The sequence below is a fragment of the Penicillium samsonianum genome (genome assembly GCF_028829775.1).
Source record: "Penicillium samsonianum strain IBT 33392 chromosome Unknown utg000003l_segment0_segment0, whole genome shotgun sequence".
Lineage (NCBI taxonomy): Eukaryota > Fungi > Ascomycota > Eurotiomycetes > Eurotiales > Aspergillaceae > Penicillium > Penicillium samsonianum.
In genome coordinates, this window is record NW_026643261.1 from 151,919 (window position 1) to 179,898 (window position 27,980).

At 47.7% G+C, this 27,980-nt stretch overlaps 6 protein-coding genes across 6 annotated transcripts; 3 read left to right on the forward strand and 3 right to left on the reverse strand.

The window, feature by feature from the left end:
- Positions 1 to 6,732: 6,732 nt before the first annotated feature.
- brlA (C2H2 type transcription factor BrlA) lies at positions 6,733 to 8,608 on the forward strand (the record flags this gene model as incomplete). The annotated part of the gene is made up of 2 exons (XM_057276331.1): positions 6,733 to 6,931; positions 7,251 to 8,608. Exons 1-2 carry the CDS (start codon positions 6,919 to 6,921, stop codon positions 8,606 to 8,608), a joined length of 1,371 nt encoding a protein of 456 aa, XP_057135941.1. The 5' UTR covers positions 6,733 to 6,918.
- Positions 8,609 to 12,394: 3,786 nt separating this feature from the next.
- N7471_003612 (uncharacterized protein) lies at positions 12,395 to 12,872 on the reverse strand (the record flags this gene model as incomplete). Its single annotated transcript, XM_057276332.1, has 3 exons — positions 12,395 to 12,435; positions 12,485 to 12,575; positions 12,648 to 12,872. The coding sequence occupies 3 exons, from the start codon at positions 12,870 to 12,872 to the stop codon at positions 12,395 to 12,397; spliced, it is 357 nt and encodes a 118-aa protein (XP_057135942.1).
- Positions 12,873 to 15,072: 2,200 nt separating this feature from the next.
- On the reverse strand, positions 15,073 to 18,256 carry N7471_003613 (uncharacterized protein; the record flags this gene model as incomplete). The annotated part of the gene is made up of 3 exons (XM_057276333.1): positions 17,638 to 18,256; positions 17,366 to 17,578; positions 15,073 to 17,312 (listed from the first exon to the last, which is right to left on the reverse strand). Exons 1-3 carry the CDS (start codon positions 17,984 to 17,986, stop codon positions 15,073 to 15,075), a joined length of 2,802 nt encoding a protein of 933 aa, XP_057135943.1. The 5' UTR covers positions 17,987 to 18,256.
- Positions 18,257 to 18,752: 496 nt separating this feature from the next.
- On the reverse strand, positions 18,753 to 20,109 carry N7471_003614 (uncharacterized protein; the record flags this gene model as incomplete). The annotated part of the gene is made up of 2 exons (XM_057276334.1): positions 18,753 to 19,376; positions 19,429 to 20,109. 2 exons carry the CDS (start codon positions 20,107 to 20,109, stop codon positions 18,753 to 18,755), a joined length of 1,305 nt encoding a protein of 434 aa, XP_057135944.1.
- A 367-nt stretch (positions 20,110 to 20,476) lies between these two features.
- Positions 20,477 to 22,266, forward strand: N7471_003615 (translation initiation factor eIF2B subunit gamma; the record flags this gene model as incomplete). Its single annotated transcript, XM_057276335.1, has 3 exons — positions 20,477 to 20,527; positions 20,585 to 20,714; positions 20,810 to 22,266. The coding sequence occupies 3 exons, from the start codon at positions 20,477 to 20,479 to the stop codon at positions 22,264 to 22,266; spliced, it is 1,638 nt and encodes a 545-aa protein (XP_057135945.1).
- Positions 22,267 to 25,543: 3,277 nt separating this feature from the next.
- N7471_003616 (uncharacterized protein) lies at positions 25,544 to 27,931 on the forward strand (the record flags this gene model as incomplete). The annotated part of the gene is made up of 4 exons (XM_057276336.1): positions 25,544 to 26,464; positions 26,527 to 27,397; positions 27,456 to 27,826; positions 27,884 to 27,931. The coding sequence occupies 4 exons, from the start codon at positions 25,544 to 25,546 to the stop codon at positions 27,929 to 27,931; spliced, it is 2,211 nt and encodes a 736-aa protein (XP_057135946.1).
- Positions 27,932 to 27,980: the final 49 nt, after the last annotated feature.

A 27,980-nucleotide genomic window follows, 5' to 3' on the forward strand; every position in this document is an offset into this window, starting at 1 on the left:
AGTCATATGACAGCAGTTCATCTCATCATGCTCACTATTCCAACCTTCCCTCCGTTCATATTTTATTTCGATAATAAATTTTAGATTGATCTATTCTTCATTCAAAGTCCAAGTTGCTAGAGTGTGATCCGTGTTGAGCCCGATGCTACGAAGTATAACACACTATCAGCGTGGACGCAAATCTCTAGACGAGAATAAGTGCATACTCCGGACAGCGAATGAATTATAAGAACATACATCGCTCACACAGTTCAATATATAAAGTAATCGAATATTTTGTTCTGGTTTGATAATGATAAGAGACATCCATCTGTGCTTGGGAATCTAGAAGACGATGTACTCATGTCTACATCTTCTATGCCTTCTAGTCACCACATATATATCCACACACAACCACGTAGAATAGAAATTTAGAGAGTATATCGAAGCAGATAGGCCATTGCATATTATAAATTTATATAGCTACGGATGTAGAATACATATTCTTGTTCAAGTGTGATCATTTTCGGCCAAGCTGGCTTCGCTGGTAGAATCCTGCTCGATAAATGCCATAGTAACCGCACACCATATACACTCCCGCTACAAGATAACAAAGTCCCTCAAGGCCGGACTCATCCGAGAAATACTGGTAGAGCCCATATCAAGCTCATATACGACAGTCTTCTTCTTGGATCACCACGAAGGTGGGTGTTCTGCGTTGGGTCTTTTGGTGTTTACAATTTTAACTCTTGTCTGTTATTTTTACCCCCAAGAAGATGGAAGAGGATTAGAAAACGATACCTACAAAGACATCAGAAAAGACAGTTAGATATGCCGTTGAGAAGAAAGTCAAGACGCCATACCGAAGGTTGGCTCAAGGGCTGCTTTGCTTGATTTCATCTACGTAGCACCCCAAAGCCCATGAATAGCTCCTTTGAAGGACAGAGTGTTATGAAAATTGTTGTGATGGTCCCAAAAGACTATCGTACCCAGTAAGCACAACAATATTCCTCTTTGACCAACCAATAGAGACCAAAATGATGACCATAGAGTTCAGCGCTATCTGCTTCCCAACCGAACTTCGTATTTCTGCCTAGAAAACCTACACAGAGAGCTTACGACCAAGCCCTCTCTCATCTGATCACAGATCGGCCGTGCCCAACCCAAGGCCGCACAGATCATGTAGAAACCGAACCAAGTCAAGAATGAATGACATACAACAACCCAGTCTGGTTAACTCGCGTCACAGGAGTTCATCCCAAGCACACGCCGCGATCCTAGCAAACCTAACCTAACACGACACCGCGAAACCAAGATACAGTAAGAATAGTACTCATGACGACCGCAAGTCAGACACTAGAGTCGCGGCCCTGGAGCCAATATGTAGGAAAAATGAAACCAGCATCTAATAACAGCATGTAGCTCTCCCAAGTAGGCCAGACAAGCACCAACCAGGCGCAAGGGCCCCAATAATATGATATCATCGGATTCCCACCAGCGATCATCCACAATCACACCAATCAGGGGGTGCCATCGCCGACCGCGCAGGTTAGACATGGTTCGTGCTCTGCAGGGTTCCTGCAAAGCACCGATGTCTGACATTCTCCAGAGAGTTCGATGTGCAGGGTCGATCCGGTTCTTATTGGAGGCTCAAACCTGGCTTTTCTTTTTCGGGCGCATGCTCATCCTACCTCAGGTACATCTGTAGCTACTTTGGTCCTAGTATGGACTAGGTTACATAAGATTGTGGCAGCGGGCATGCATGTATGGGCCGTTGGAGTGAATAGAGCAGGTCAGTGTGCTTGCACTGGTATGTGATACAGGCGGGATTATTGCAACGCTGCATCTCTGCGACACTGTAAGGTTTTCTTATTGTTTTCTTATTGTTTTCTGATTCACAATTCAAGTAATAGGAACCAAATACATTGGGTTTTTAGTTTCAGATGCGAGTCGCGAACTATGGTATTAAGTATTGTAGTGGTATGTGTGATCCTTCATCGCGACTCACATCACGACTCACATCGCGTTCCTGGGAGTAGACAAGTATACAGGTACGATGTCCACAGGCACACGAGGATCCAACCTGGGGAATCCCTGAAGGGCAACTAAGCTGAATAGGGGAGAACAGGTCCACCAACCATAAGGAAGTATACCTCAACAGGGCAGACCTAGAGCTCTCCTAGGGCGTTGGTACATAGGCTTTTGCCACTATGAATTTGGTTCCTGGAAACCGGGAATAAAACCATGCAAGGCAATGCAATGCAAGTCAACGTGGAGTATTCATTCGAGGAAAATCGAATTAAAAAAGCAAATCAATTTTTCCTTGAATGCCTTTGTGAGCGAACGAGAAGCCGTTATGTGAAGAGAAAAAAGGAAGCCAACAAGCAAGGGGGAACAACGGGGGTAAACGGGAGGGAAGCCATTGCCAGGCCAGAGCACACCGAGAGACCACCGAGAACACCAACCAGGTGCCATTTTTGGAGTTGTGCATAATCCCGTCTGTGCCTATGATATCTTGTGTACTATTGATCACTTTTGCAGCCGCCATCTCTGATGCTTGATTCCTATAGGCCGCTCAACTTCGTCCCTGCATCATCTGGCCCAAATTCCGAATGTTCTACTCCGTATGAGATAAATCATTGTCTGCAGTTTATTCAATTCTATAATGCTTGTCTCACTCCCCGGGAGCTCATATAATATGCTAGGAAATCTATACCAAATTAAAAATAATCTATCGGGTGACACCGACAAAATGATCAGCTCTCGGATTCTGCTTCTATTTCTACTCAAACGGCCGATCGCTGGAGTTTTTTTTTTATCGAGAGAGACTAAAAAAAGACACAGCTAGTCATTTAAATTCAGTCCTGGTATGGTCCTGGATCGTACGAGTAGTCAAGCGCTTTGGCTTCGAGAGCTGATAACCTTTATTGGAAAATGTATATCGAACTTAAGTTGAAGTATTGGTATGAGATCATAAACTAAAACCAGAACTCGCAGTGAAAGCCGAACAGTCAACGCCGAGTAATGGACATTCGCGGTTGCGTCAGTGGCACTCAACGAACCTGCAGCACTTGCAGCCCCCCAGACACCGGCTTACAGGACCGGGAGGAGCGCTGTGCATACCGAAGAATGTCAATGTCAATCATCGGTTAGTGGTTAGACACAATAATAGGTAGTATAATATACAGGCAAGTATGTCGGGCCACGGTCTAGTGGTAGATTGCATGGACTGCCACTTATTTACGAATGTGGTAAAATTTACCATAATATATGATAGGATAGGCAAAAGTGCTGTCATGGCATTGAGAGGGAGGCTTGCATGCCATGTCTTGTTGATCACCTGGGTTATCTGGGCTAAATTCTAAGTTCCGAGTTCTTTGGTCTTCGAAGAACCGGGGGGAATCTGGGCAGAGGACAAAGTTGATAGCTCTATTTGTGTTTTTTTCCGAGTACCTGGTAGCTTATAGTGAGAAACCGTGCTAATGCAGCCATATTCCTGAGCCCAGATAAGGTTTGCTAATTCGGGATTTGCACTGTGTGTGTTGACTGGTCTATATTTTTTGATTTGATTTGATTTAGTTGAGGTATAACATAGTTTCGAGTATCTTACCTTAAGGCTAGTACCCAACGCAATAATCTACGATGGTACGTAATCTTGTAGTATGTGATTATACCGGAAGAGGACAACTACTTTGTAAAGATATTGTCTGTTTCAGTCGCCACAGCTGGCACATATCTGAAACCAAGCAATGCGATCAACAGGGGATTAAACATCGCAGAGAGCCTCAATGAGTCACAGCCATCCCAGGCATCCACGAGGCCCCATCAACAACACAGAATCCGAAAATCCCGCAGTCAGCAGCGGTGGCGAGATGTTCATTGTAGATCTCTGTACATCCCGTAGACACAGATAGGGGAGGCATGTACGAAATCTCAGACGCCTGACGATCACCCCAGATAAGCCACACTCCATAACGCCACCAGAGATCACAGTGGCGCGGCCGGGTAGGCCAAGGCGGCCGTGCAGACTGAGGTATGACTGGATGCGACGAAACCAAAGCCACTATCGAAACCTTCCAACGTCGATGATCACGGCATTTGGGATGGAGTGGGTGGGGGTGTTCGGGATTCGGTCGCCCTTGCGGCACTCAGGTCTGGGCATTAAGGAAATTGATCAGCAAGAAGCTCAGACTACCAAGTGCTCTGATTCTATTCTCTCCATTTATAGATATCAAATACCCCAAAGTCTATATTTCATATAAATCCGGTTATAACTTTGAAGGGTTACATCCATAGACCCCGGGAAGTATATAACCTGGGGTTGGGAATCGGGGAAACTTAAACAAAAACCTAGAAGTCAGAGAATCCATGGAACAGCCCCCCTTAGCTTGGGTCTTGGCGGGGTTCGTTCACTTCCAGGTTTCGGGATTTCAAAGTACAATAGTCTTGAACAACTGCAGGAATAAATGCATCTTATCAATAGAGCTTGAAGAAGCGTGTGAAACCGGGTTTCGAGCTCATGGGAGATAGCTATGCAGGTATATCGATAAAGCGTGAAGGATTTAGGAAATAGTTAAGATGCAAGAAATAGAAGGAATTGAAGTGGGGGCTCGGGGACTAGATCTGACAGTAGACACAGAGCAATATAGCCCTGGAGGAACACAGATCGACAAGCGAAAACGATCGACAAAAAAGAGGGGCCGAGAGAAAGACTAAAGGACCAGTACGGACCGAAGAGCAATTCCACTACTCGGTCCAGTTCGAACCTAATCTTACCGCCAAAAGGAGTTTAGTATCCATGTCATTTCTCAGTGAAAAGGCGAAATCGCTTAGCCTTATGACCCCAGTCAAACGCTCCATGGGTTTTAACGCTACTGGATAAAGCCCTGTTTCATCTCGATCCACTGGGCCCATGCAAGTGCAATGTGATACACAGGCAAACAGTGAAATAAGAGAATTATTATTAATATATGGAGAACCGGTGATTTCGCACACCTGCAGCGGAGACAAACATTCGAGGCCGATCGCTATCTGGACGGGGCATGTTTCAAACCAGTGGCCACGGCGTGGAACGAGCATTTAAAGAAGAATGCGAAACTTTTGCCTCTGACTGTTAGCCACGCAGGTCGAAAGCGAAACAGGTGCACATCGAAGACAATCCCATCATTCAGGTCTCAACTGACGCGTGATGGGTCAGACGCAAGTGCCAGCTTAGACCGACACTATCCGAACCGTTGGGGCGGATTGGTGGCTTTTCCCAGACCCAGCGGGATGGATGTTAGTTGTTCCCCGAGGCTTGCGGTTCTTTGCTTTTGTTCTTCTCACATTCCAATGAGAACCAAATGATGAAGTTGATTTGCTAGTTGGGCCCATACGGAGTAGGCCTGGAGGTATGTACCTAGGTACGGCTTACATCAATGTAGAGCCGATGGGTCGGGTGGTGGGTGGGGGTGGGGTAGCAGTGACTAGACTTAGCTGGGAGGCAAGATAATAGAGTAAAGAATAAAATCGAATTTATGATTTTTATAATAAGACAATGCTAGGGCGATCCAGTGACGATGATATGGAGAAGAAATATTGCGGAGAAATAGGGAATGTTGCAATAGGAAGCTCTGGAATCTGAGATTGCTACTCTCCGGGAGAGATGCAGCATCAACCAGGTTCGCACAGACCCGAATTGGCTCAACGTCTGACCTATCGCAAAAGTACGGATGAGATCGATCCAAGCCTCCACTATACGTCCGAGCGAGCTCATATTTTTTTTTTGTTGATATTAATTCTGATTTCGATATCTCTGGGTTTCCCAATGTTTTCAACACTCTGTTTAAAAATTAAAAAATCCAGTTATTCCATTAGTATAATTACTCTTTTAGCCTTCAAGGTTTTACTGAGACCCTCAAGTGGAGAGAGGGAGATCAGGGTCTTAGATGGTTTGTGCATGATCGACACGGCTAGAAAGTCCGGGGACGAGATCGACCTGCATGTCCAAATAGACTCTGGTCACATTTTACGGAACCTAAGAGGTACAGCCAGGACATTCCAATGAAGTAGAGCATGCTTACTGGAGTGGAGAAGAATAATGCAAAAAGAATAGGATAAAAGTAGATTAAACATTAAATAATAGAGGATTATCTACATTTAGGTACATATGTACACCTAGGTGACCAGAATACTGGGTCCAAATCCAAAATAGGAATTTAAAATAGTATTTTAGTATCGTTATTATCATTATTATCCTTATTATCCATATTATCATTAATATAATAATATTATTTTCCCTATTAATAACAAAAAAAGATTAAAAAAGATTAAAAAAAGAAATCAGAAAAAAAAAAAAAAAAGGAAAAAGAAAAGGTGAGGGATGACAATCAATCGGCCGATCCAAGTCTCTCTCTAATAGAATCAGCACCTTCAGCCCAAAAAGGTACCAGGAACAAGCTTCCCCCCCCCCCCCCCCGTGGATCATTGCTTTCTCATTGCCTTATAACCCAATTTGACTCTTTAAGACACCCTTGCCCTTTTAAAACTCCTTGCTGTACTTATAATCTCCCCTCCCCTCAAGAATACTCATATACACACCCCCCTACCTATATTAACCTATCAATCTGAGACCAGCCTCCCCTTCCAACCATCCATCTTAAACCGCGTCAAAGGGCTTCTGACACCAATATTCCTATCTCTCTTGGTGTTCCATACCAGCCCATCCTATTGTCCGAGTTTGGCAATTCCAGTCCCATTTTAACGCGAAACAACGCGAAACATCGATCAAACCTGCAGGCCTCGAGGAACTTTCAAGTCGATCCCAGCCCAGATCCAGCCGTTAGAGCCTTTGCCGCGGTAACGGAGGATCTCATAGTCTACATTCCTAGCCTTGCTTTGAACCTCAAGCACGCGACGCGCCTCTAATTTTGGCCCAAAGTTCGAATTTGAGCTTAGACCATGGCGTATAGCTGTAAGTCCGATCTCCACCCCTCGGGATTCTATGCTGGACCAATTTGTTTATTTCTGCTCGTTTGTCCTCCATTCCCTTTCCTTTTGAACATTCTTTCCTTTCCCTATACTCTGGGACCTAATACACATTCTCTTGTCTTCCCTTTTCTCTATCTCTTTCCATCCCTTTCTTTTTTTTTATAGTCACCTTCTTTTCATATTTCTTTACCTCATTGTCGACCCTCGTTCTACTCGTTCTACTTGTCAATTACTTGACTTCAACTTTCGTTCTTACACAAACACACAAAACAAAAAAACACAATACTAAAACCCCTGGGCAGGTGATACCATCATCCCAGTTGCGTCTCAACCTTTCAAAACTGAGGACCTGGACGACATGAGATCTCACGGACAGCAAATCTCCGATCGTTTGACTGTTGAAGTTGACTGCCACTCTTTGGGCCCAAGTGAATGCCCCTCGATGACTTCGAGCTTTTCTCCTTTGGACTCTCCGACTCCCACGCCTACCAGTCTCTACAGCCAAGGCTCAATGGCTTCACCCGGGTGGCACGAGCCTTCCCACTATCACCACAGCCTCCCAATGGAGCGTCGAACTTCGGCTACCCCATTGCGCAGCGCATTCCGAATGGCGGATCTCACCTCAGGTGAAGGCATGATGAATATGCCCTGCGGTAACATGGACCGACAGGAGCAGATGCCCCTTCCCGACTATCTTCCTGGATACGATGAGAACGTCGACCAACTCTGGATTCCTCAGGATATGCCAAAGACATACCAGGAGCCCCAGTTTCCTTACCAGGCCTCGATGCCTCAGTACAGCCAGATGGCTCGCAACTACTACCACCGTCCTCAACAGGCAGGATATCTGCCTGAATCGGCCTCCAACCCTTGCTTGTCTCGTCCAATCTTTAACCAACCCACCGAGCGGATGCCTAACTCCGCCTCAATGTCTAATATGATTCACTGGATGCCTTCCCACGAGTCGTTGGTACCTCAAACCATCACCCCTGCTCAGGTCCAGCCCTTCCCTTCAGGACCTGTGACTCCTCCTTCTTCCGCTTACTCCGACTTTCCCACCAACATCCCGACTTTCAAGTCCCACACTCCTTCAACTCCCCACCGATCTGTCTCCATGGGTACTCCCTCAGGGTCAGATACTCCGGTCAGTCGAATGTCCGGACACAATGATTACCAGGAAGAGTTCCAGCTCTCTCCTGTCTATCGCGAAGGCATGATGCAACGTCATCGTCAACCTTCGCGCAAATCCTCCAAGAAACAGCTCCTTCGTTCTAACCTGAGCCTTGAGAACTTGCCGTCAATCATTAAGCAAGTGCAATTCAAGTGCAAGGAGCCTGGCTGCAAGGGGCGTTTCAAGCGCCAGGAGCATCTCAAGCGCCACATGAAGAGCCACTCCAAGGAAAAGCCCCATGTCTGCTGGGTTCCTGGTTGCCACCGTGCCTTCTCTCGCAGCGACAACCTCAATGCCCACTATACCAAGACCCACAGCAAGCGAGGCGGTCGCAACCGCTACGTCGCGACCCTCGATGAGACCAGTCAAGATTTCGACCCCGACTTCCGTGGACAGCTTACCCCCGACGGTCGGCCTATCTATGGCAGCAAGCTTGAAGATTCCATGCCTGACTGTGGCGAGCTGAGCGTCGATGGCTGGGATGATTAATCGCACGATCACAGCAAAAAGCAAAAATCGAAAACCCCGAAAACCCCGAAAAGAAAAAAAACCACAACCAAATTCCATGCGAGTCTTCCAAAAGAAAATATGGAATTATAGAAACAGAAAACAGAAACGTGGCCCTCATTGGCCCTTATTGATACCCCGTCTATGGCGGATGGACTCCCATGAAATGGTAGAGGCATTATGGGCCAGATTGCTCTCTGGCCTGGCGTTGTACATGTCTCCTGGAGGATAGGAGACTTTTTTTTGATTTATTTATTTCCCTTTCCCTTTCTCTTGCATAATTTGTTTGGTGCTATAGGCTGGGAGGTATTTTTGAACATGGAATTTATGCGGCGTTGCATATGTCTTTTTTTATTTCCCTTTCTGGTTTGGAGGGGATCGCCAACTGGGATAATCATTTGGGAGGAAAACCCTCAGGGGTCGGGCGATCGTGTACAATCTGCTACAACGTGTTGTTGTTTTATTCTTTATTTATTTATCGTTTGTACTACCACCATTGTCGCACACTGGCATAATATTCACAAAAATCGAGATCTACATTGTTGCACTGCATTACTATTGCCTCAGCCCTCCTGTATACCACCCACCCTTTTGAGAACTTACCAACATCTCGGGCTGAACTCGTGTTACAACTTCCTGACTTCGCTTCTCGCACGGTTCCTGATCTCGGGGGAGTTGAGATATGCCCCAAAAATGTTACACATCACAACACTCGGGGCTCTAGATCCTTAGTTCCTGGATCTCTCCAAACCGATCTATCTGGTCGATGGAGTGGATCAAAGGTTGAACAAATCGGGCCTGCTGCAGACGTAGAGCATGGTCAAACTGTACCTGCTACTCGTCTCTCCTCAGAACTCTCCACACCTTCCACTCCTAAACATGGGCTTTCCCATTACCCCGTTTCAGAAACGCCATGTCATCATCTCTTCACCGCGGCTATGGGCATCGTTTACCCACTATCAAAATACTACTGTACTCTTTATGTGGAACACAGTGCCCCGAAATACGCATTGCAACACTACTGCAAACCACAATGGGCGAAGAGCTGATACTCCACTCCATGACCCGCGCCACTTTCGACAGCGCAATCACTATCGCTAGTAGCATGTATCAGACAGCCATGTGGAGCCCCATTCACCCGTTCTCGGTGAAGACCCAAACCCCAAACCTTGCCCTCCAACGTACTCCGTAGTTCTAAGTATAGCACAGAGCGCAGAAAAGCAAGTACGAAAACGAGACGGGAATGAGAAAAAGCAAAAAGAGAATTCAACATGCTACATTGTACTCCGTACATACTGCATGGCCAAGTCTCCACGGCCAAGAGCCGCGCTCCTACGTGCCTAGACTCTCGCCACCGTGGGTGTTCATGCGTCACCCCCCATTCCTCATTCCCAATTCCACGGGCATTAGCGCTTTCCGAGGAAAAGAACAGTGATCAAAGTCCTATTACAAACGTCCCCGTCGTCTTCCGGTCTTCCGGATAAAACCTTGGAGCCCATATTTGCTTTTTTTCACTAATGATCGGCGTGCATGGAATCTCTTACCGATCTTCAAACTTCAACGCACGGTTTTGGTAGGACTTTGTGACTTGCACATCTACTACCGGCATATACATTCTTTGCTCTCATCTATCACCCCAAAAAGTACAACATACACAGTACTGACCGCATTTATTTTCCGATATCAGCAGATATTTCACTAATACCAAACTGTATTCCCCAACTCCCCAAACCCAATCTCAGATTCCAAATCCCCATTCCAAATAGCCCCAGTCCACCGCTACACCGATGTTTGACACATTTTGCGGTGTGATTTCTAGGCATGACGTTAAATTAGCCCGATGCCCATGCCCTGCATGTACATAGGATACTGTTACACCGCGCTATGTATATGCCACGCCGTACAAATTGGGAATGGGAGTCCGGGCGCCCCAATGGCATGATATGCGGGAATGATATCCAAACGCCTTTCCATTCTATTGGTTTTCATTCCTTGATTTCGTCCTTTGACCATGCACAATAGTACCTATAAGGATTAACGTCTGGAGATGCACCCGCTCATCCGCTAATAGGCTATTGATCCTGTACAACGTATTTTTGTTTCCCCCGTAGACCATTCGTTCTATTTCTAGATTGCGTGCGGGAACGATCGGTGAACTGTGCCTGCTGCTTCGTGTTTGATCTGCTATGTATTCGGAGATCTCACTGCAGCGATCACGAAGTCTCTTATTTTTTTGCTTTTCTCCGTTAATTTTCCTATTTAGTATCAGATAAACACAATGCTTTATCAATGCAATGTACCTACTTATCACATTCCAGGGAGAAACTCTCCCGGCCAATTGGATGACTACCATTAACACACCGAATCGGTATGTCTGTGCGCGTGCACTTGGATATCGATGTAAAATGAAATGTAGTGGCGTGAGACATTATACAGAGTTTGGAACAGCATAACTATGGACCTTCCAGCATCCGAATCGAATGGTATCTATGTCGATGCAATGCCAATCTCACTTGGCGTTTATATGCGAGCAAACCTTTTCGATTGGCCCTGCATACACGCTATACAGATCTACACTACCTAATTGTGCGGGGGTTACGATGTACATGCCATTGGAATGTGATATTATAGCGACAATCAAGTCTGTTCTAGGCTTTGAGACTGGATTGTTTTAGTATGAGTTATTTTCTGGGGTGATTCTTTCTCTTGTATGCGATGCAACGTCAATATTATTATTCTCTCCATTCTGTGTTTATCAGTGGTAATGAAGATCTCTGGATATTCTGATTCGCTTGGCTTACTTGGTCCTCGGGTGATGTGCGGCGATCTTCATCCCTAGCTTGGGGTCTCGAATTGGCGGTCATCACATTAATCCATATATTTTCGTTGGTGCCTGATTTCCCGCCTTGCTTTAATCTCGTTGGGTGTAATTGTTTAATTTCGCCTACTTCTACCATATTATTGGTGATTCTCATTGCCATTTTTGAATGTAGTTTACAGGCCGGGCGAGTCCTCGAGCCAACAGTCCAACAGTCTTATAGTCTAGACCCCGCGCCATTATATCCACTTGGCTTCTTTATCAGGTGATAGCCCTTGCAAAACTACTAGTATTTTACTATTAAGATAACAAGAATAGCAGGCCGCTTATGCGCCCTTGTCAAGTACTTTTTTTGGAAGTCTTTTATTGTAGTCTTTTTAGATGTCTTTTTAGATGTCTGTTTCTATAGATATTTTCTCCTCCTTCTCAGTTTGTTAGCTAGACGGCGGAAAAAGGCTTAATTTACACTTTTCCATGTATAACCTTTGATAGAGGGATATTTACCTCTTTTATTATTCGTCACAGCGATTTCTAGCAACATAGCGACGGATGTTACCACTACTCCATAGATGAAGGACTAGAGAAGCGATGCCATCCCTCCTTTCGTGATAGCAACAGACAGAATAGGATTGTAGGGCGATGTCCCCATGAAAAACTGTTGCCTCATATTCATCCCCGACAACCGAGACAAACCAACTGCGTAAGGCCGCTGCACTGCCGGCTCCACAAACTAGGGACCCCACGGGACCCCATTCTCCGTTTCCATATGCATCTCCATGTTAAAGCAGATATGATACTCTTGAGCTCCGTTGGCCATAAAAAACCCTGCCACCAACATTGCGGGAAACTAAAAAGGGCATGTGCCTACAAGGGTCATGGTCTCGCGCTCAAAAATTGTGAGTTGGTCACTGCCCGTATCGTTTAGCATGCTGATCTGCATAACGGCGCCATCACCACCTTCCCATAGCGGAAGACGCATACGAGCTTTGAGCTAAAGCCAAAAGCGTGCTCAGATAATACCGAAAGCAAAAAGGACATACGAGAGAAAGGGATTACCTCGTATCCAAAGGTGTAAGGGCCATGTCCGTAGCTGGCTTTCTGTGCTAGTTGATGCCCGGTACGATTGCCCCGCTATTTTATGTTAGCGATAATAGATGAGATAAAAATAGAGACTAGAGTATGTATGTGTGTAGGTAAGCTAACCTCCCAGAAATATGGCTTTTTAGCTGCGATGCACTCTTCTCTGCTGGCGACGCGCCCGTCGACCACGAAGACCTCATCGTCGACCGTGATCATTCCTTTATTGTAAAGGTCAATTAAGGTGACGATATTCGTGGTTTGGTTTGGGAGGTAGAGGGAGTCATTGGGGTCAAGCACGCGCGTAAGAACGGCAACCCTCTCCTCGGTGGTGATTGGCGGGCGAGGCATAAAGGGTCACTCCTGATAGATAATAGGGGGTGGTTGCTCAGAATCCGGATCGGATATTGTGGGATTGGGGGTCGACAATTTAGATTGTGAAATGGAAAGGACATTGAACAAAAGAGAACCAAAGGAGGGATGGTAACTATGAGGTATTGTTGAAGATAACAAGTCATGTGGCTGTTCTCACAATTTAAGCCTTTTTCCGCCTTTTTATGCCGTCAACTTAGAAAACTTAGGGGAAGATATCTCAAAAAAAGTCTTCTTAAAAGACTTCTAAAACGACTACCATCGAGCTAGCTAGATCATGTCATTCTCAAGGACAGAGGCCGCAAACGCGGCCGCAAACGCGGCCGACTATTCTTGTGATACTTACACTTAATACTCGAATGCACTACTCGAATTTGATGCTCGAATTGGATACTTGAATTGGATACTTGAATTGGATACTTGAATTCTACTTAAATTCTACTCAAATTTTTACTAATTCACAGGTTTTGTACAGAGTAAGGGTGAGCTAGGCGGTCAAAACTTACTATGGGCAAAATCATGGCGGTAATGGATAGACTGCCGCCAGGTCGGCGGTCCCCTCGCTGACACATCATTTATGTAATCACACGATATAAAAACTCAGCGCTCAGATTTTCCATAGCTCCTTCACATAAAATCCGACATCTTTTGTCTGCTCGACTGTACAACAACATGCTTTGCAAAGCCATTGCTCAAGGGATTAATGTCTTCCCCTGGTCATTGGCTTTAGCTTTGCCTCTATATCCCCCCTCCATCTCGCGAGACAACTCTGGTCTCTCCTTACTATGATGATCACCATTTCTATTGACATGAACTTCTCCATGAATGTTTCAAAAATATCAAGCTCAACAGTCTGAGTACCGATTGACCAGAGAACAGTCTCAGCAAATGATGGCCGCTCATGGCGGTCTTGATTGTGTGATATATACTGACGATATCTTTTGATACCCCCCTTTTCTCCATAGCTCTTTGATACCCTATGTATCCAATTGAATACTCAATCATTTCCATGTGCCTCTCCTTCCCTTTCCCACACAGCTTTGCGGCTCATAGCACGGATGTCAAATTGCGATCCGGCCCTTTCATGGCCGCGGTCGCGCCGAAGAAGTGCTTATATCGAAATGGAGATTTATCTCCCTAGCCAGTGAGTACTAGATTTTTGTCCTACGGTTCGCCCGAGGTGTCAAACATCCATTGAAGATCTGGAACATCCCGTATCTCGTAGACTTTATTTATATATGGAATGAATTTATCACTTTGATTATGCTTCGTCTTGTCCTTTGCCTGTTTGAGAATGTAGATCTGGTTCGAGTAGTGATTCAAAGCAACATTGAATGCCTCGTGATGTCATACAAGACTAGCCGGCCGCGGCCTTGTGATGTCTGTTGGTAGTCTTTTTAGTAGTCTTTTTAGATGTCTTTCTAGATCTTTTTAGTTATCTTATCTCTCAAGTTTCATAGATAGACGGCGGAAAAAGACGGAAGAAGGCCTAATTTGTGAAACCGTCTTTTCTATGTATAATATTTAATTTGATGATAACAATGATCGAGATATGCGTAGTCCGATGCTGCAATCCGTCAACCTTGGAAGATGTCTGCCAGCGGACATGTAGGGTCGAGTACATTCAAACTATACTCAAGACTTGTAGACATACAAGACCAACATACGAATGTTTAGAAGGGCTTCAAACAGAATCCAGTTCTTCCATTTTGTGTTATCAAATTCGAGGTATTTCCACAATGCAATTTGCAATCCAAACCCCATAGTCGCGTCGTGATATCAAAATAACTCCTGTACAGAATGGTATCGAGTTTGATAAATCCCAGGGTTCCCACCGAAAGCCGCGCCCAAATAGTACAATCGAAAAAAAAGAATAAGAAAACAGAACAAGAAAAAAAAAATTTAACGCCGTCCCCTCCAATCTCCACGATGCCTGGTCCCTGTACAAAACCCCGGGATTTCAGAAAGAAAAAAAAAACCAAAAAAAAGGCCAAAAGAAGAGACAGTGAGTGGTTCCTAACCAAACACGCACTGCCGTTGGGTAAATGTTCGGCATAAATAACCTCTAGCCAGATTTTACACTGGTGAAATTGTAAATGTGGAAGAGCTTCTGTCCTCGCAGGATATCATCAATCTCGTATGTTGCCATGTTATATCAGTGCCAGCAAACAAACTAGCCTCAGTTGTTCATTCCACCCATACTGTGCATCGAGCCCTGCGCTTGCATTTGCTGGGCTTGCAACGCAGCCCGCTGTTGCTGTTGTTGCTGTCCACCATCCCGCTCACGTCGCATGACCTCGGAGACCCACGCTTTGGCGGTCTTTTCCAGCCCAGGGCCATACTGCTGCGCAATATTGGAAGGATACTGGTTTGGCGGGCCATACTGAGCCATGTAGCGTGTCGACATATCATGTCGCATGCGAAGCAGTCGCTGTTGGTAGAGCTGGGTGTATCTTTGTGCTTGGTTCATGGGCTGTCCGTTTTGACCCATTTGGCCGCCATTCGCCTGTGCAGCTGCCATCAGCATTTGCTGCTGTTGCTGGTTTGTTAACTGCTGATTGCCTTGGTGTGGCTGGGCTTGCTGGCCCTGCATTTGTGGGTGCTGGCCTTGCTGCTGTTGTTTGACTATTTGCATCTGCGCATATTGAGCACGCATGAGCTGAGCCTGGTATGCTTGCTGGCCTTGTTGAGTAACTTTAGGAACACCCTGATGGGTTTGTTGCTGTTGCTGTTGCTGTTGCTGCTGCTGCTGCTGCTGTTGCTGCTGTTGCTGCTGTAGCATTTGGTGTTGATGAGATTGGATATTTTGTTGGGCGTGGGCATTAGCTTGCAATTGGGCTAGCTGCTGTGGTGTGAACTGATTGTGCTGAATATGTCCTTGTTGTTGCGCCTGAAGAAGCGCTTGCTGTCGATGTTGCAGCATCATTTGCTGTTGGGGGGTGAAAGGCATGCCCCCGTTCATTTGCGGCGTGGCTGCCATGCCCTGATTCATCACCGGAGTCTGACCCATCGAGTGAGTTGGACTGCCATGGCCCATCCGCTGAGTAGGCGTAACATTACGCATGATTGGTGTGGCATGCGACATAGCTGGTGTGCCTTGAGTCATCTGTGGAGTACCATGTCGGCTTGGTCCTTGCTGGCTTCTCGAAGGTGCCATCGGGTGGCTCATAACATTCGGATGCGCATGCTGTAAAGAAGATGGAGGTCGCGGTGGACTGCCAGACCCAGATGCGGTCATGGTCATTGGAACCGCCTGCGGCATAATGTTACCAACTAGTGGTGATGAAGTGGCATGTGGGGTCTGGTTACGTACAACAGGCGAAGACTGTTGGCCTTGGCTGACGCCATTGGGCTGAGCCATAATGTGACGATTTTGCTGTTGCGCAGCGAGTTGGGCCTGCGCCTGCTGGGCAGCGAGTTGTTGTCTCCGCGATTCCTCTTTCGCGTGTTCCTCGGCTTGCCGCTGCTCGATCGCACGGCGCCGCTCTCTCTCCTGATCCTGCTGCTGTCTCTTGGCCAACTCTTGCTTCAGCTTCATTTCGTGTTCACGCTTAGCCTTCTCCTCATGTTGCATGCGAATCGTTTCAAGCGTCTTGAAACGAGAGAATCGGGGTTCGAATGGTGCCACGCCACCCGCGTCATCCACGGCAGCAGCCTTCGCAGCACCGCCAGGACCAGAAGCCGTGGGCTCCAGACGCTCGTCCATGATGAGCATGAATCTCTCCTCTTCGGCTGCCAAGGCTTCGTCCGCGGCAAGTTCGGCAACAGTTCTCTTTCGGCGCTTGGGCAACGGCAGCGGGTCGCAATGCAGTGGGCTTTCCAGGTGCTTAAACAGCTCTTGGGCAGCTTCGATACTATGCACAGGGTCCAAGAAGATAGGAGGCGCCAAGGCCTGTATCATCTTAGATTCGCATTCCAAAAGGTCCTCGGGCTCAACCAGCATTTTCTGTCTCTTTGTGACGTGACCACGATCTGGTTGGCTGCTTCCAGGGGTAGCTGAAGTACCAGAGGAGGTTGATTGCGCTGGTGCTTTGTTGGCTCTCGGGTCGGGAGTGGTGACCAGCAGTGTCAATTCTGCTTGCAAAGTTCGGGCAGTGGGATGGAGTACTGTGGTGAATACTCGAGGCTTCATGGGATCATTTTTCTGACTTGTGTTGCTGCTTTTGTCGTCCGTCTGCTCACCAATCGTCAGGTTATCTGTCTGTTGATTGGCAATCGGTGTCCCATCGGGCCTGGTGCCTTGTGTGGCCGACGTGAGTTGATTTTGCTTTGGGTATGGAACAAAAGCCGATGGGGTAACATGCTCGTTATAATTGTGTAGGGAGAATGGTGTGTTGTTCTCGTTGGATGAGGTAGTGGATACTTTTCTTGCTTGCGCCGAAGCAGACTTGTGATCGATGACACGGACGATGAGGCAACCTAATGATGTTAGCAGGGGGGTAATCTGACTACCTGTCGAAGCCTATAACTACCTTCATAGAACTGCACACCGCCTCGCAGTAGCTCCTCGATCAGATCATGCGGAACTGTCCCGGCACGAATGTGCTCGATGATGACCTTCATCTCGGAGTTGTAAGGGAAGCTACCATCTTGCTGTTCAAATCGAAAATGTGTAGGATGTAAATGCACAATGAGGGATGGGGGGCATTTCGAATATTTCTTGAGGATATAGGATGTAGTTTTCACTATGAGAAGAAAGTCAGTGATCGCGCATTCGCATTGCGAATGTTACGGAACTCCTTACCATATGGTTCAGGTGCTTTTTTCCCAACTCGGTATGCCTGATCTGTTGTAGCGGTCCTCGTTACTGGCCGGCCAGAGCGCGAGGACTGATCCATGGGTCTTTGCGACTGATTCCTGGTCCGATTAAGGGGGCCTTTAGTGGTGGAACTCGCCACATGGGCCACGCCATTTGTGAAATTGGAAGTTGCGTTGGCGGAGGCTCCCGTGGGAAGACGCTTTGCGGCGGATGTGGGCGAAGACGAGAGGTGCTGGCCCTTGACTCCATTGACCGCGGCCTGGCCGAAAGGCGGGGGCGGCCGCTTCATCTTCTGGGTATGGGAGGCCGGCTTGGAAATTGCGGTCGCCATCATGTCTGCGCCGGTTGCGCAACCTCGGCGTGACCAGTGAGTTAAGAATGCCACTTATCAGAATGCTGGTTTGATGATGTTGAATGAAAGCCGTTCTCGGGAAATGAGTGAGATGGCCGATGCGCGAGACATGTGGGGATAGGTAGGGCGACACCGGTCCGCAGCACAGCTGGAATCAATGCGAAGAATTGGCGGAGGTTGACCGAGTGGGATTAAAGAATGAAAGAAAGAAAGCACCCGTCCAATAATGCTGCTGGAAGGGGTGAATCGGAGAAGCCGCTGGACGAGGTCTTGCAGAGGTAGGTCAACTGATGATGCCAAGCCGTGGGTCAACGTGAAGTCGGTCACATGACCATTTCCGCATTGGGACTAGCTTTCAATGAATAGATTCAACAATGAGATACAACAACAATGGGGCCGATTGAATACATATTATGTAGGCAGAAGAATTAATGAATCAATGGCTGAATAGATTTGATATACTGCTGCATATTGTACTATCTTATGCCTAACGCTCTGTGAATGTTAGAGCTAAGTGAGCTGATTGTGAGTTATCATGTGGTAAATAGGCGCAACTTGCGGCAAAAGAAGCATACATTATTCTGTCAAAGGTGAATTGTATCAAAAGAAAGCAATAAATCTGAAAAGGCAGGGGAATAGGGTCAATCAGTCATAAGGGGGTTTAGCCAAAAAAAAAAAAAAATCAGGTATAGACAGGCAAGCAGACAAATATCAACATCAAAATCATGGGGCCATAACTTGATCTAACCTAGTCCAGACCACGCACTCGTCGTCGCCAGTCATCTCCGACTCGAACAACGTCAACCACGTCAATGCGCTTGCCGAGTCCTGTGACGCCCTCCTTTTGCCACCACTTCTCTCCTTTTTCACCAAGTGCTGACTCGTCGTCACTGTCGATAAGCCCGCCACGGCCACCCTCGTCTCCGACCACGACGATAACCTGGCGAACCCAACCAGCGATATGAACAGCAGGTTCACCCTTATCTCCAGTCAAGGACTCTTGGACATAAACAAGCTCTGGGAATAGGTGGCGGGCCAGGTGTACATAGCCACCAGGGGTACTGAAAGGCATGATCATGCTGTCCTTCTCAACAAGCGCCTGTGCCTGTGTGTATAAGGTTTTGAAGAAGCGAGATGTGCCTGCCAATTCGTCATCCTGGCGGGGCTCGACCGCAGTCAAGTCCCCAGGGGCCAGTTCCCCGACAGAAGCGCCTTCTTCGGTGCCAATGTTCGAATAAGACGAAGCCATAGAGGGTGAGGTGGGAGATGAGCCTCCCTTCTTGATGCCGTGTTTCAATTCCGGGGCATAGATCAACACAAAGATCTTGGAGGTTTCCAAATCGACATGTTCAGGGAGATGGGATAGAATGGACTGCGATTGTCAGAAAAGCCTGAAGTGGGTATCAAGGGCGAGGACTTCTTACCGCATGTTCAGAAGGAAATTCGTCGGAGTCAGCCGATGAAACCGAGGAGACAACAATTGCGACCACCTTCCTGTCCTTGCTAACGGTATTTGCTGGGCGGCTCGGCAATCCACCACTCATAGTCGGCGTAATGGCGCCTTGTTGGCCTCTCTCATGAGCTCTGGTTTGAGCCTCCTCCGACCATCTGGAGTGGTCCTCGTAGTCGCCCTCACCCTTGTTATCTTCACGAATTGAAGTGAGAGCGCCACCGACAAAGGCTCCTGCGGCAGTGACACCGGCCACAACTCTTTTGCTGGCGCCATCGAAGATCTGTTGAGGGCTAGGCGTGCGGCGCAAAGCACCTTGCATGCGAGCCATCATACTATGATCATAGGAAGCATCTCCAGGCAGGACTTCCGCTCCTGCACTTCGGGCATAATCCCCGGTAGCATAGGAAGGTGGAGGGTAGTCACTTCCAGGTCCAACAGGAGGCGGGTCAGGGCGGCCATCTCCGTGGGGGCGGTCGTCTTCGTCTTCGTCGTCATTTCGTTCACTCCAAATCCAAGCTGCAATGCTAATAGTTGCAATTCCAGCAGTCAAGGCCAAGGGGAGCCAGTATCCGATGGCAGTTCGTCCGCCAGTTGAGCTGAACCCAGTGCCGGCTCCGCCGCGGCGGCGCCGAGGGTCTTGAGGGAAGGACATTGCGATCGCGGGTGTTCAATTAGAGGTGGCACATTTAACGGTTATTATTCGCGGTCGCAATGACTCGCAGGTTGCATTTCAACACGTCGATTTGCAAAATAAGAGGTTGGGGAAAGGGGAAAGGAGGGAAAGGAGGCAGACGTCCCTCCTCGGATACTAGAAACATGTGGCTGGTGATTGCCGCGGGTGTTTACTCGTGTTTGTCCTGTTTGCGTCTTGTTAAATCTGGAGGCGGGTCAGAATCACGTGCCATCTCCGGTGTGCTTATGTAAGTGGTTTTTCTGACTCCTCCGAAGCAGGGCTTATCGGTTTTAGAGAAATATATGACTAGGTGTGAGGAATCGCAAGCGCATTGTTAGTTCAAGACATGCCTCACTCAGTATCCGTGCCACCAACGGGCCTGCAGGCCCTAATTCTTGTGAGCAAATAGTTTCTATATATATGTCCCTGAAGCAAAAGCTAACAAGCAAGCAAGTGTGGCCCTGGTGTATCGCTCAACACATTCACTTCGAACCCCGAGGAATACCCAAAATGCCTTATCCCTGTGGCCAACCGTCCGATGCTCTGGTACGCCCTAGACTGGTCGAAAAGGATGGGCATTACTGGTAAGGGCATTCCCACCATCGAAATAGCATGCGGGGCATTCCATGACGCCATGTGCTCTATCGCAAAACATCGGATGGAAGACTGACTATGCTAGATGTCACTTTGGTCACTCCTCCCTCTTCGCTCGCTCCCCTCCAGGCCGCTCTACGACAGAACCCACATCTTACCTCACTCCCTTCGCCATCAGTCATCGCACCGGCGGAACTCGAGATGACGACAGGCACAGCAGAGCTTCTTCGTCTGCCCGAGGTGCAGACCTGTATCAAATCAGACTTCCTTCTGTTGCCTTGTGATCTAGTTTGCGAAATACCCGGCGAGTCTCTACTTGAAGCATGGATGGTGTCTGGCGGCGAGAAAAATCGTCGGAATGGACTCAGCATGTACTATCAGACACAGGGTCGGGAGGAGAGTGTCAAGGGCGAAGCTACGGACTTTTTGGCAGTTGCACCACTTGAGCAGAACGAGGCTCCTACCGTGTCTCATGCCGCGCCTCGTTCCTCGCTCTCCAAGCTAGTCCTCTCCATGCCCATGGCCACATTGAAAGAGAAATTGGAAAATGATAAGGGCTTCCTTGTGCGCCACTCCCTGGTGGATACGCATGCGCAGGTGAAGTTGCTGACGACATACCGTGATGCGCATATCTACGTCCTACCTTACTGGGTCAAGGACATGGCTCGTTTGAATGAGCAGTTCCAGTCGGTCGGCGAAGACTTGGTTGGATGGTGGGCCAAATCGGAATGGCAGCAAGGCCTCAGCGACAAGCTGAAGATCAACGAAATCTTCCATCAGAAAAGCCGTCGCCAGAGCCACGGGCTCACTCTAGGCGAGAGTGAAAGCCATGACGATGAATCCCTCGAAGGTGAATCGCTGGAGGAAGAGATTGATCTACAGAGCATGAGCACTACCAAAGCCACCCCAGCCAAGTTCAGCACAGCCGCATCAGACCCCCAATTCGCCTCTCGTGTCAAGGGTCCCACCTCGCAAACTGTCAAGAGTTCCAAGTCAAATCTACCACCGATGCTCGCTTACGTTCAAAAGGGCACAGCACCTTTTGTTCGACGGGTTGATTCGTCCGCCGTACTTCTGTCTACCTCTCTCCGTCTTGCTAAGCTGGAGTCCATCGAAGAGGTTGGCCGAGTTGCTTCGTCGGCATTCGCGCACGCCTCCAAAGTGGCGAACACAGCTAGCATCGCGCAGCGTTGTACCGTCACGAGGAACGACTGTCTAGTGGATAATAACTCGACGGTTGAGGAGAAGTGTGTGATCAAGGAGACCATCATCGGTGCTAATTGCCATATCGCCAGCGGTGCTCGGTTGACTCGTTGTTTGATCATGGACGGTGCTGTTGTTGGCGAGCGCTGTCAATTAACGGGTACGATTGTTGGACGCCGCAGCAAGATCGGCCGGGAAACCGTGCTGAAGGATTGCGAGGTTCAAGATGGAAACGTTGTTCCTGATGAAACAGACGCCAAAAACGAGAAATTCATGATCTTTGAGGGTCTTGACGATCAAGATGATATGGATGCTTCGGAGGATGACCAAGATTATTGATTCGAGGTATATTTATCCTGGCTAAATGTTTATGAGATAAGATCCATGAGATCAAGATCAAAAAATAGAATTTTATACCCCTGCATCCACCAAGTTATGAAAGTTGAAAGCCCGACATGTGAGGCAGAGATGCACTCTAAACGGGTAACTAACTACTGTAATGAGACAACAATATCGGGCGTGATCCGAACAAGATAGGCTAAGAGGCTCATAAATACGACAGTACACCACCATGTGTAATGCCAATGGCCAATCCGCTCCACCTCGTGCTTCCCCGGATGCATACTAAAATTTAGTACTTACACCAACGCAATGCTGGTGCAAGCACGGGACCTTTTGGGACGTTATCTTGGCAGTGGAGATATTAGTACTTACTAGTACATTGACACACTGCATGAACTATACTCCGCACGAATGAGGAGTTTTGAATTCCTTTCTCCGGGACTCGTTGCATCCATATCCACCCATTAAAACATCAGACCATAGCGTGTGAATTCGGGATTTGGACGCGCTGTCACAAAGGCACCGTGTGGATACTTTGTACTGTCCGAGAAAAAAAGACTCGAGTGATCATCGGAGGCATAATAATAAGGTCCATGGATGAAAATTATTGTCTTCTCCGCATTTGTTTCGCGACGGTGGTCCTTGGCCTGTGCCCGAATTGCTACCCCTGATCAGCCACATAGCACCGTGCATATTATTGAGGATTACCCCCATTCCAAGGTGGAATAGGAGATTAGATTTCAGCGCACAGAGCCCTGGGGTAAATGAAACGGGGGCATCAGGATGCTTAACCCTCGATGATTTACAGTATCAGACATAGCCCCTTCCCCTCCGTACGCAATACAATATCTCTAATCTAAAATATACGCTAATTCCAAGCTCGGGAAAGGTCGGTGCCAACCCGGATGGAGCAGGAGATATGTAGATATGTTTTGGTATTCTCCACAAATGTATGGAGTATGTTGTACGGAGTTGATAAATGGTCTAAACGATTCGGGTGAGAAAAAAAGTGTATGCCGATCACGCGGGAAGTTGTCTTGTATGTGGATCGACGGATTGAGTGGTTTGCAGCAAGTGGGGAGGGGAAGCGGGACAATTTTGACGCGGAGATTTCGGATTGTACGAAGTACTCCGAAGAAGATAAGAATTTGCAAGCATATTATCATACTCTGTACTCTGTAAGCACACAGCGTATTATGAATATCTGCAGGTTTGCGAGGGGACTTGGATGTGAAGATTCAGCCCTGGAGTGGCGCCATGCCAATAAGCTGAACCGGGCACACGAACTTCGATATCAAAATAGTTGAGATCATTTTTAGCGAAGGCTTCGTCATTGTACATTTACCGTTAGAAGTTGAGATAAAGCTTATTTGGAACCAGCGGTAAGTATGTTGTTTATACGGAGTAGTTAGTTAGCAAGAGACCGAGAGAACTACGAAAATAAATTTAAGTTCCGCTAGACTCTACAACATAAATTTTCATAGACTCAGAGCCATAGATATGATCACGCCATGATATACGGCAGGAATTCAGCCTTATTACGGCGTGTGACATTGAACAAATGTTTCAGATATTGGTAAAAGATATACCTACATACATATGTAGGTATAAAACACTGATAGATTAGATTGAGTGGACCACAACATGTACAACCATGGAAACAGCTCGGTCTTTCCCAAACATCGGAGCTGTTAAGCGGGGAGGTTCGCTTTTTTATTCCACGTGAAATTGTCAGATTAGGGCTTAATACACAATAGAAAGTAAACAAAAAGTACAGATTAAATAAGTACAGTACACGTACTCCGTACTTTTTTAAGATGTTTTGAACACATGTGGATTGGAAAAGCCGAGATAGCGTCACACTTTAGTGCAGGCGCAAATCGCGGGACGCGGTGCCAGGCCGATCGGATCCCCAGCTATCTACTCCGTAGGTAGCTCGCTAATCCCTTCGCCCACGTTCTCTGCAGAAGGTTGCCTTGCGTCAGTTTTCAGTTTGACAACAATTTTGTGGTCAGGTACCGGGTGACATAGTACAAGTATAGAATACCTGGAAATAAGTGCACAAAATGCAAGATATTGTGTGTTTTTTTTTTGGAATATTTTGGCTTAGAATAGAATGAGTGGCTATGGAGATGTCTAAGAATATCAAGATGGAGCATTAAGGGGAGAGCTATGATTGGCACATAAATTTGGAGGTCGGGCCCCCTTTTATGAACGGCTTCAGGAGGTGAATTCAATGTTACAGTATTCAATGTTCCAAGAAGAAGTCAAAGTAGAAGTACATAGTATGTAGTATCGTAGATAGTATAGTAGATAGTACAGTAGATAGTATAGTATATATTAAAAGTAAATAGTAATAGACAGCATAGAGAATGGATTTGTAAGTCAATAATACGTCCATGGATAACGTTGTACTGCGGTATCATGCAAAGAGACGCATAAGCATAATTAGTTCAGAGATGACAGGTTTTCTCTTTTTTATTTTTCTTTCTGGTTATTGATTCTTTTACTTATTCTACTTGACTATTTTACTGATTCAAATTTCAATTTCAATTTCACTGGAGTGTACTTCCCGGACCTAATCTACCCCGTGTCTACCGTCTACCATCTCTCCGGAACAACCCCCCCCCCCTCCTATTTTCCCTCTCATCTTCTCCCCTTCCATTTTTCTCTTCCCACTGAAGTGAACAGGCACATTTGATTGTTGTCATTTGAAGGTTCTGGGGTTATTTCAGTTTACTCTCTCTCTCTCTTTTTTTTTCTTGTACATGGCTCTCTTATTCTAGAGACGTCTCATCATCCTGGGGATCTCTCCCTCTTTTTTTTGCTCATCTTACCTCCTTTCGTTTCTTCCAACTCGCCTGGTTTCGAGTTTCATTCTTCTGGCATCGAGCGTCCTTTTTTTTTAATCGTTGTACCACTATAGTCTATGTCCACGTTACTTAGAACAGGTATGGTTACCCCCTGGCTGACGCGGTCCCTTATCCCCCCCAACGTGCACAGCAAAAGAAAGAAAAAAAAAGAAGCAAAGCACGCCCCCTTTCCTTAACAAACTCCACCTTTCATACCGCATTGAACAACGTGAGGGTTCTTATTTTACTTGTGATGGATAGCTGACAGCTCCTTGGTCACAGCATCCCGTTTCGTTCCTCGGATCCCTATTTGACGCGAACACACCTCGGGCTCATATTTTATCTCTTTTTTGCGAGTTGCCTTAGATCACGACCCTGGACAACTCGTGATTCCTCTCCTTTTGACAATTTGCTGGAACAATATGGCTGCGTTGGTTCAAACAATTCCGCAACAGAGTGGTACGGTACCTGTGCTTCAGACGCGTCCTTCATCCTCATCAGGCACCTTCTCTTCACCAACCCAGAATCAAGGCTCTCGTATCCAGACTATGTCTTGGACATCATTCAATGCTGGTAATTCTGGGAGTTATCGAGCGGGCCACCCGGTTGTGGCTCCCTATGCCTACAACCCGAACATGGGCCAAGCCACCGTCCAAAACCGGCAGTCTTGGACACCACACCTCCGGCCAGAACATCGCACCTTTTCCGCACCTACTACCCCTCAAGTGCCGGTGAATCCGACATACACCGGTGCCAGCACCCGATCCCCCCATCTTGCAGCTGGTTCTGTATCCAATTCCTCCAACTCTTCCTCCCGTTCCTATGTTTCCAAGGACGATAGCGCACTTCCCTCGCGGCAACCGAGGAGCGACCAGCCGCTCCGTCCCCTGTCTACGGCCAACCTTCCTTCCCCCTCCATCGTGAACATCTCCTCCCCGAAACCCTCCCCGAATCGGTATCGTCGTACCCCTCAACGAGCGGAAGCTGCTGCCGCACCATCGGCCCCTGCTCCCTCTCCAATTCCGACCGTGATTGTTGATGATTTTGGTGGCCCTCAACCAGCTCGACAAAACGTTCACAATCGGGTCTCAAGTGTGGATGATTCATCTCATGTCGATAGGGCCCAGCCTGAACGATATCGACGACGAAGCCTGGGCAATATGGATGCCACGGCGTACCCTAATCTGTCGCTGGATTTCCCTACTTCAACTTCCTCTCAGCCTCAATCTCAACCGGGATCCTACGACTTCATCACATTTGATACCAATCAACGGCCTGCTTCCGCTCACTCTCAGCGGGACAGCGTGGGTAGCGTTCATTCGACACACTCGTCAGCCTCCTCGGTAGGATCATCTTACAAGGACTCATGGAATTAATGCGGAAGCTAACGGTGTCTATTTCACAGGCACGAGATGGGACGCCATCGGAGTCCAACTCCGTCACTAGCAAGACTGGCAAGGCAGAAGAAAAACGTACGAGCAAGCCATCGCCATTATCGCAACCAGTATCGACAGAACCCGAAGCCCCCAAACCCAGCCCTCCAGCCGAGTCTCAGAAGAAGCCAACACCGCCTACACTGGATTCCCCCGCCGCGAAGCGTCTCAACGATTTGAAAAATGACTCGAAGCGCCCCGGGAAATCACGCTTGAGACGGGCTTTCTCGTTCGGCAGTGCCTCCGAGCTCTTAAAGACATCTGCACAAAGCAATGCTGCCAAGCGGGAAGCATTTGCCGCAGAACAGGCGCGCCGTGAAGCTCTGAGGGAACAACTTGGCCCGGAACAGGCCGCAATTGCTGAGCAGCAGGAACTGAGCGGACTAGGTGAAAGCATCTACTCCCATCAAGGCCACTTCTTCACCGGGTCTACCGATAACCTGTCAGTATCATCGACCGCTTCATCGGCGTCGATGATGCTTCGCAAGATGGGCAAGGGTATGAAGCGCTCCACTCGCTCATTGGTTGGCATGTTCCGTCCCAAATCTGTGGCCAGCATCAATTCCATGGAGGGTGCGGGCCCCGAAGTTCCACCCCCGCAGATCACCGTGGTGAACGTCGAGGCAGAACGGGAGAGCGTCGCTGTCAACCCTGACCCCATAGATTTACCCCGTGGGGCTACTGTGTTCCCCAAGGTCGAGGGCAATGCGGCGGAGATCAGACGATCCGCTTCCATTCGGGAAAGAGCCGCATCGGAGAACTCCCAGTCGCGTAAGAGCATCGTGGGAGGAGACCGAGAACGGGCGGAGATCCTGGCGGCCGTCCGGAAGGGTATCTTGAAGAGTGCGTATCTCCACACAAATGCACTTGACGTTCTTGGCATACTAACTGACCTTTTTAGAAACTCACTCGGACTTGGGCGTTTCTTCGCCTGCACACGCACTGGCCGGTGGTGACTCGCCGCACTCCAGTGCTCCTCCGACGCCCGATGAGTCTTCACGATCCCCAGCCCACCAAAATGATCCGGTGAAGATTGCCGGCGAGGACTACTTCCTCTCGAACGCAGGGCGGTTCTCATCTTCTGAAGCGAAGAGTGCACCCATCACCCCGTCAGCTGTTGGTGGTAGAAATATCGTCTTCAGTCCTCGCATCCAGTTTCACGAAACCTGGCCCAGCGGTGAGTATGATCGACGTGGAGAAATTGCGACCTGCAACCGTCTCACCCCCCTGCTTGCTCAGCAGATTCGGGAGGAGATCAATAACTTTAAGATGGTGAGTTGCTTGCATTGTTCTTAAATTCAATTGTGCCATTACTAACAACAGTTACAGGAGATGGAAGTTCATGAGAATTCCAAGATCTACACGCATTTCATTTAAGTTTTGGGCGGGAGTCTCTTGCATCGCTTAGTGACCCGAACTCTGGCCA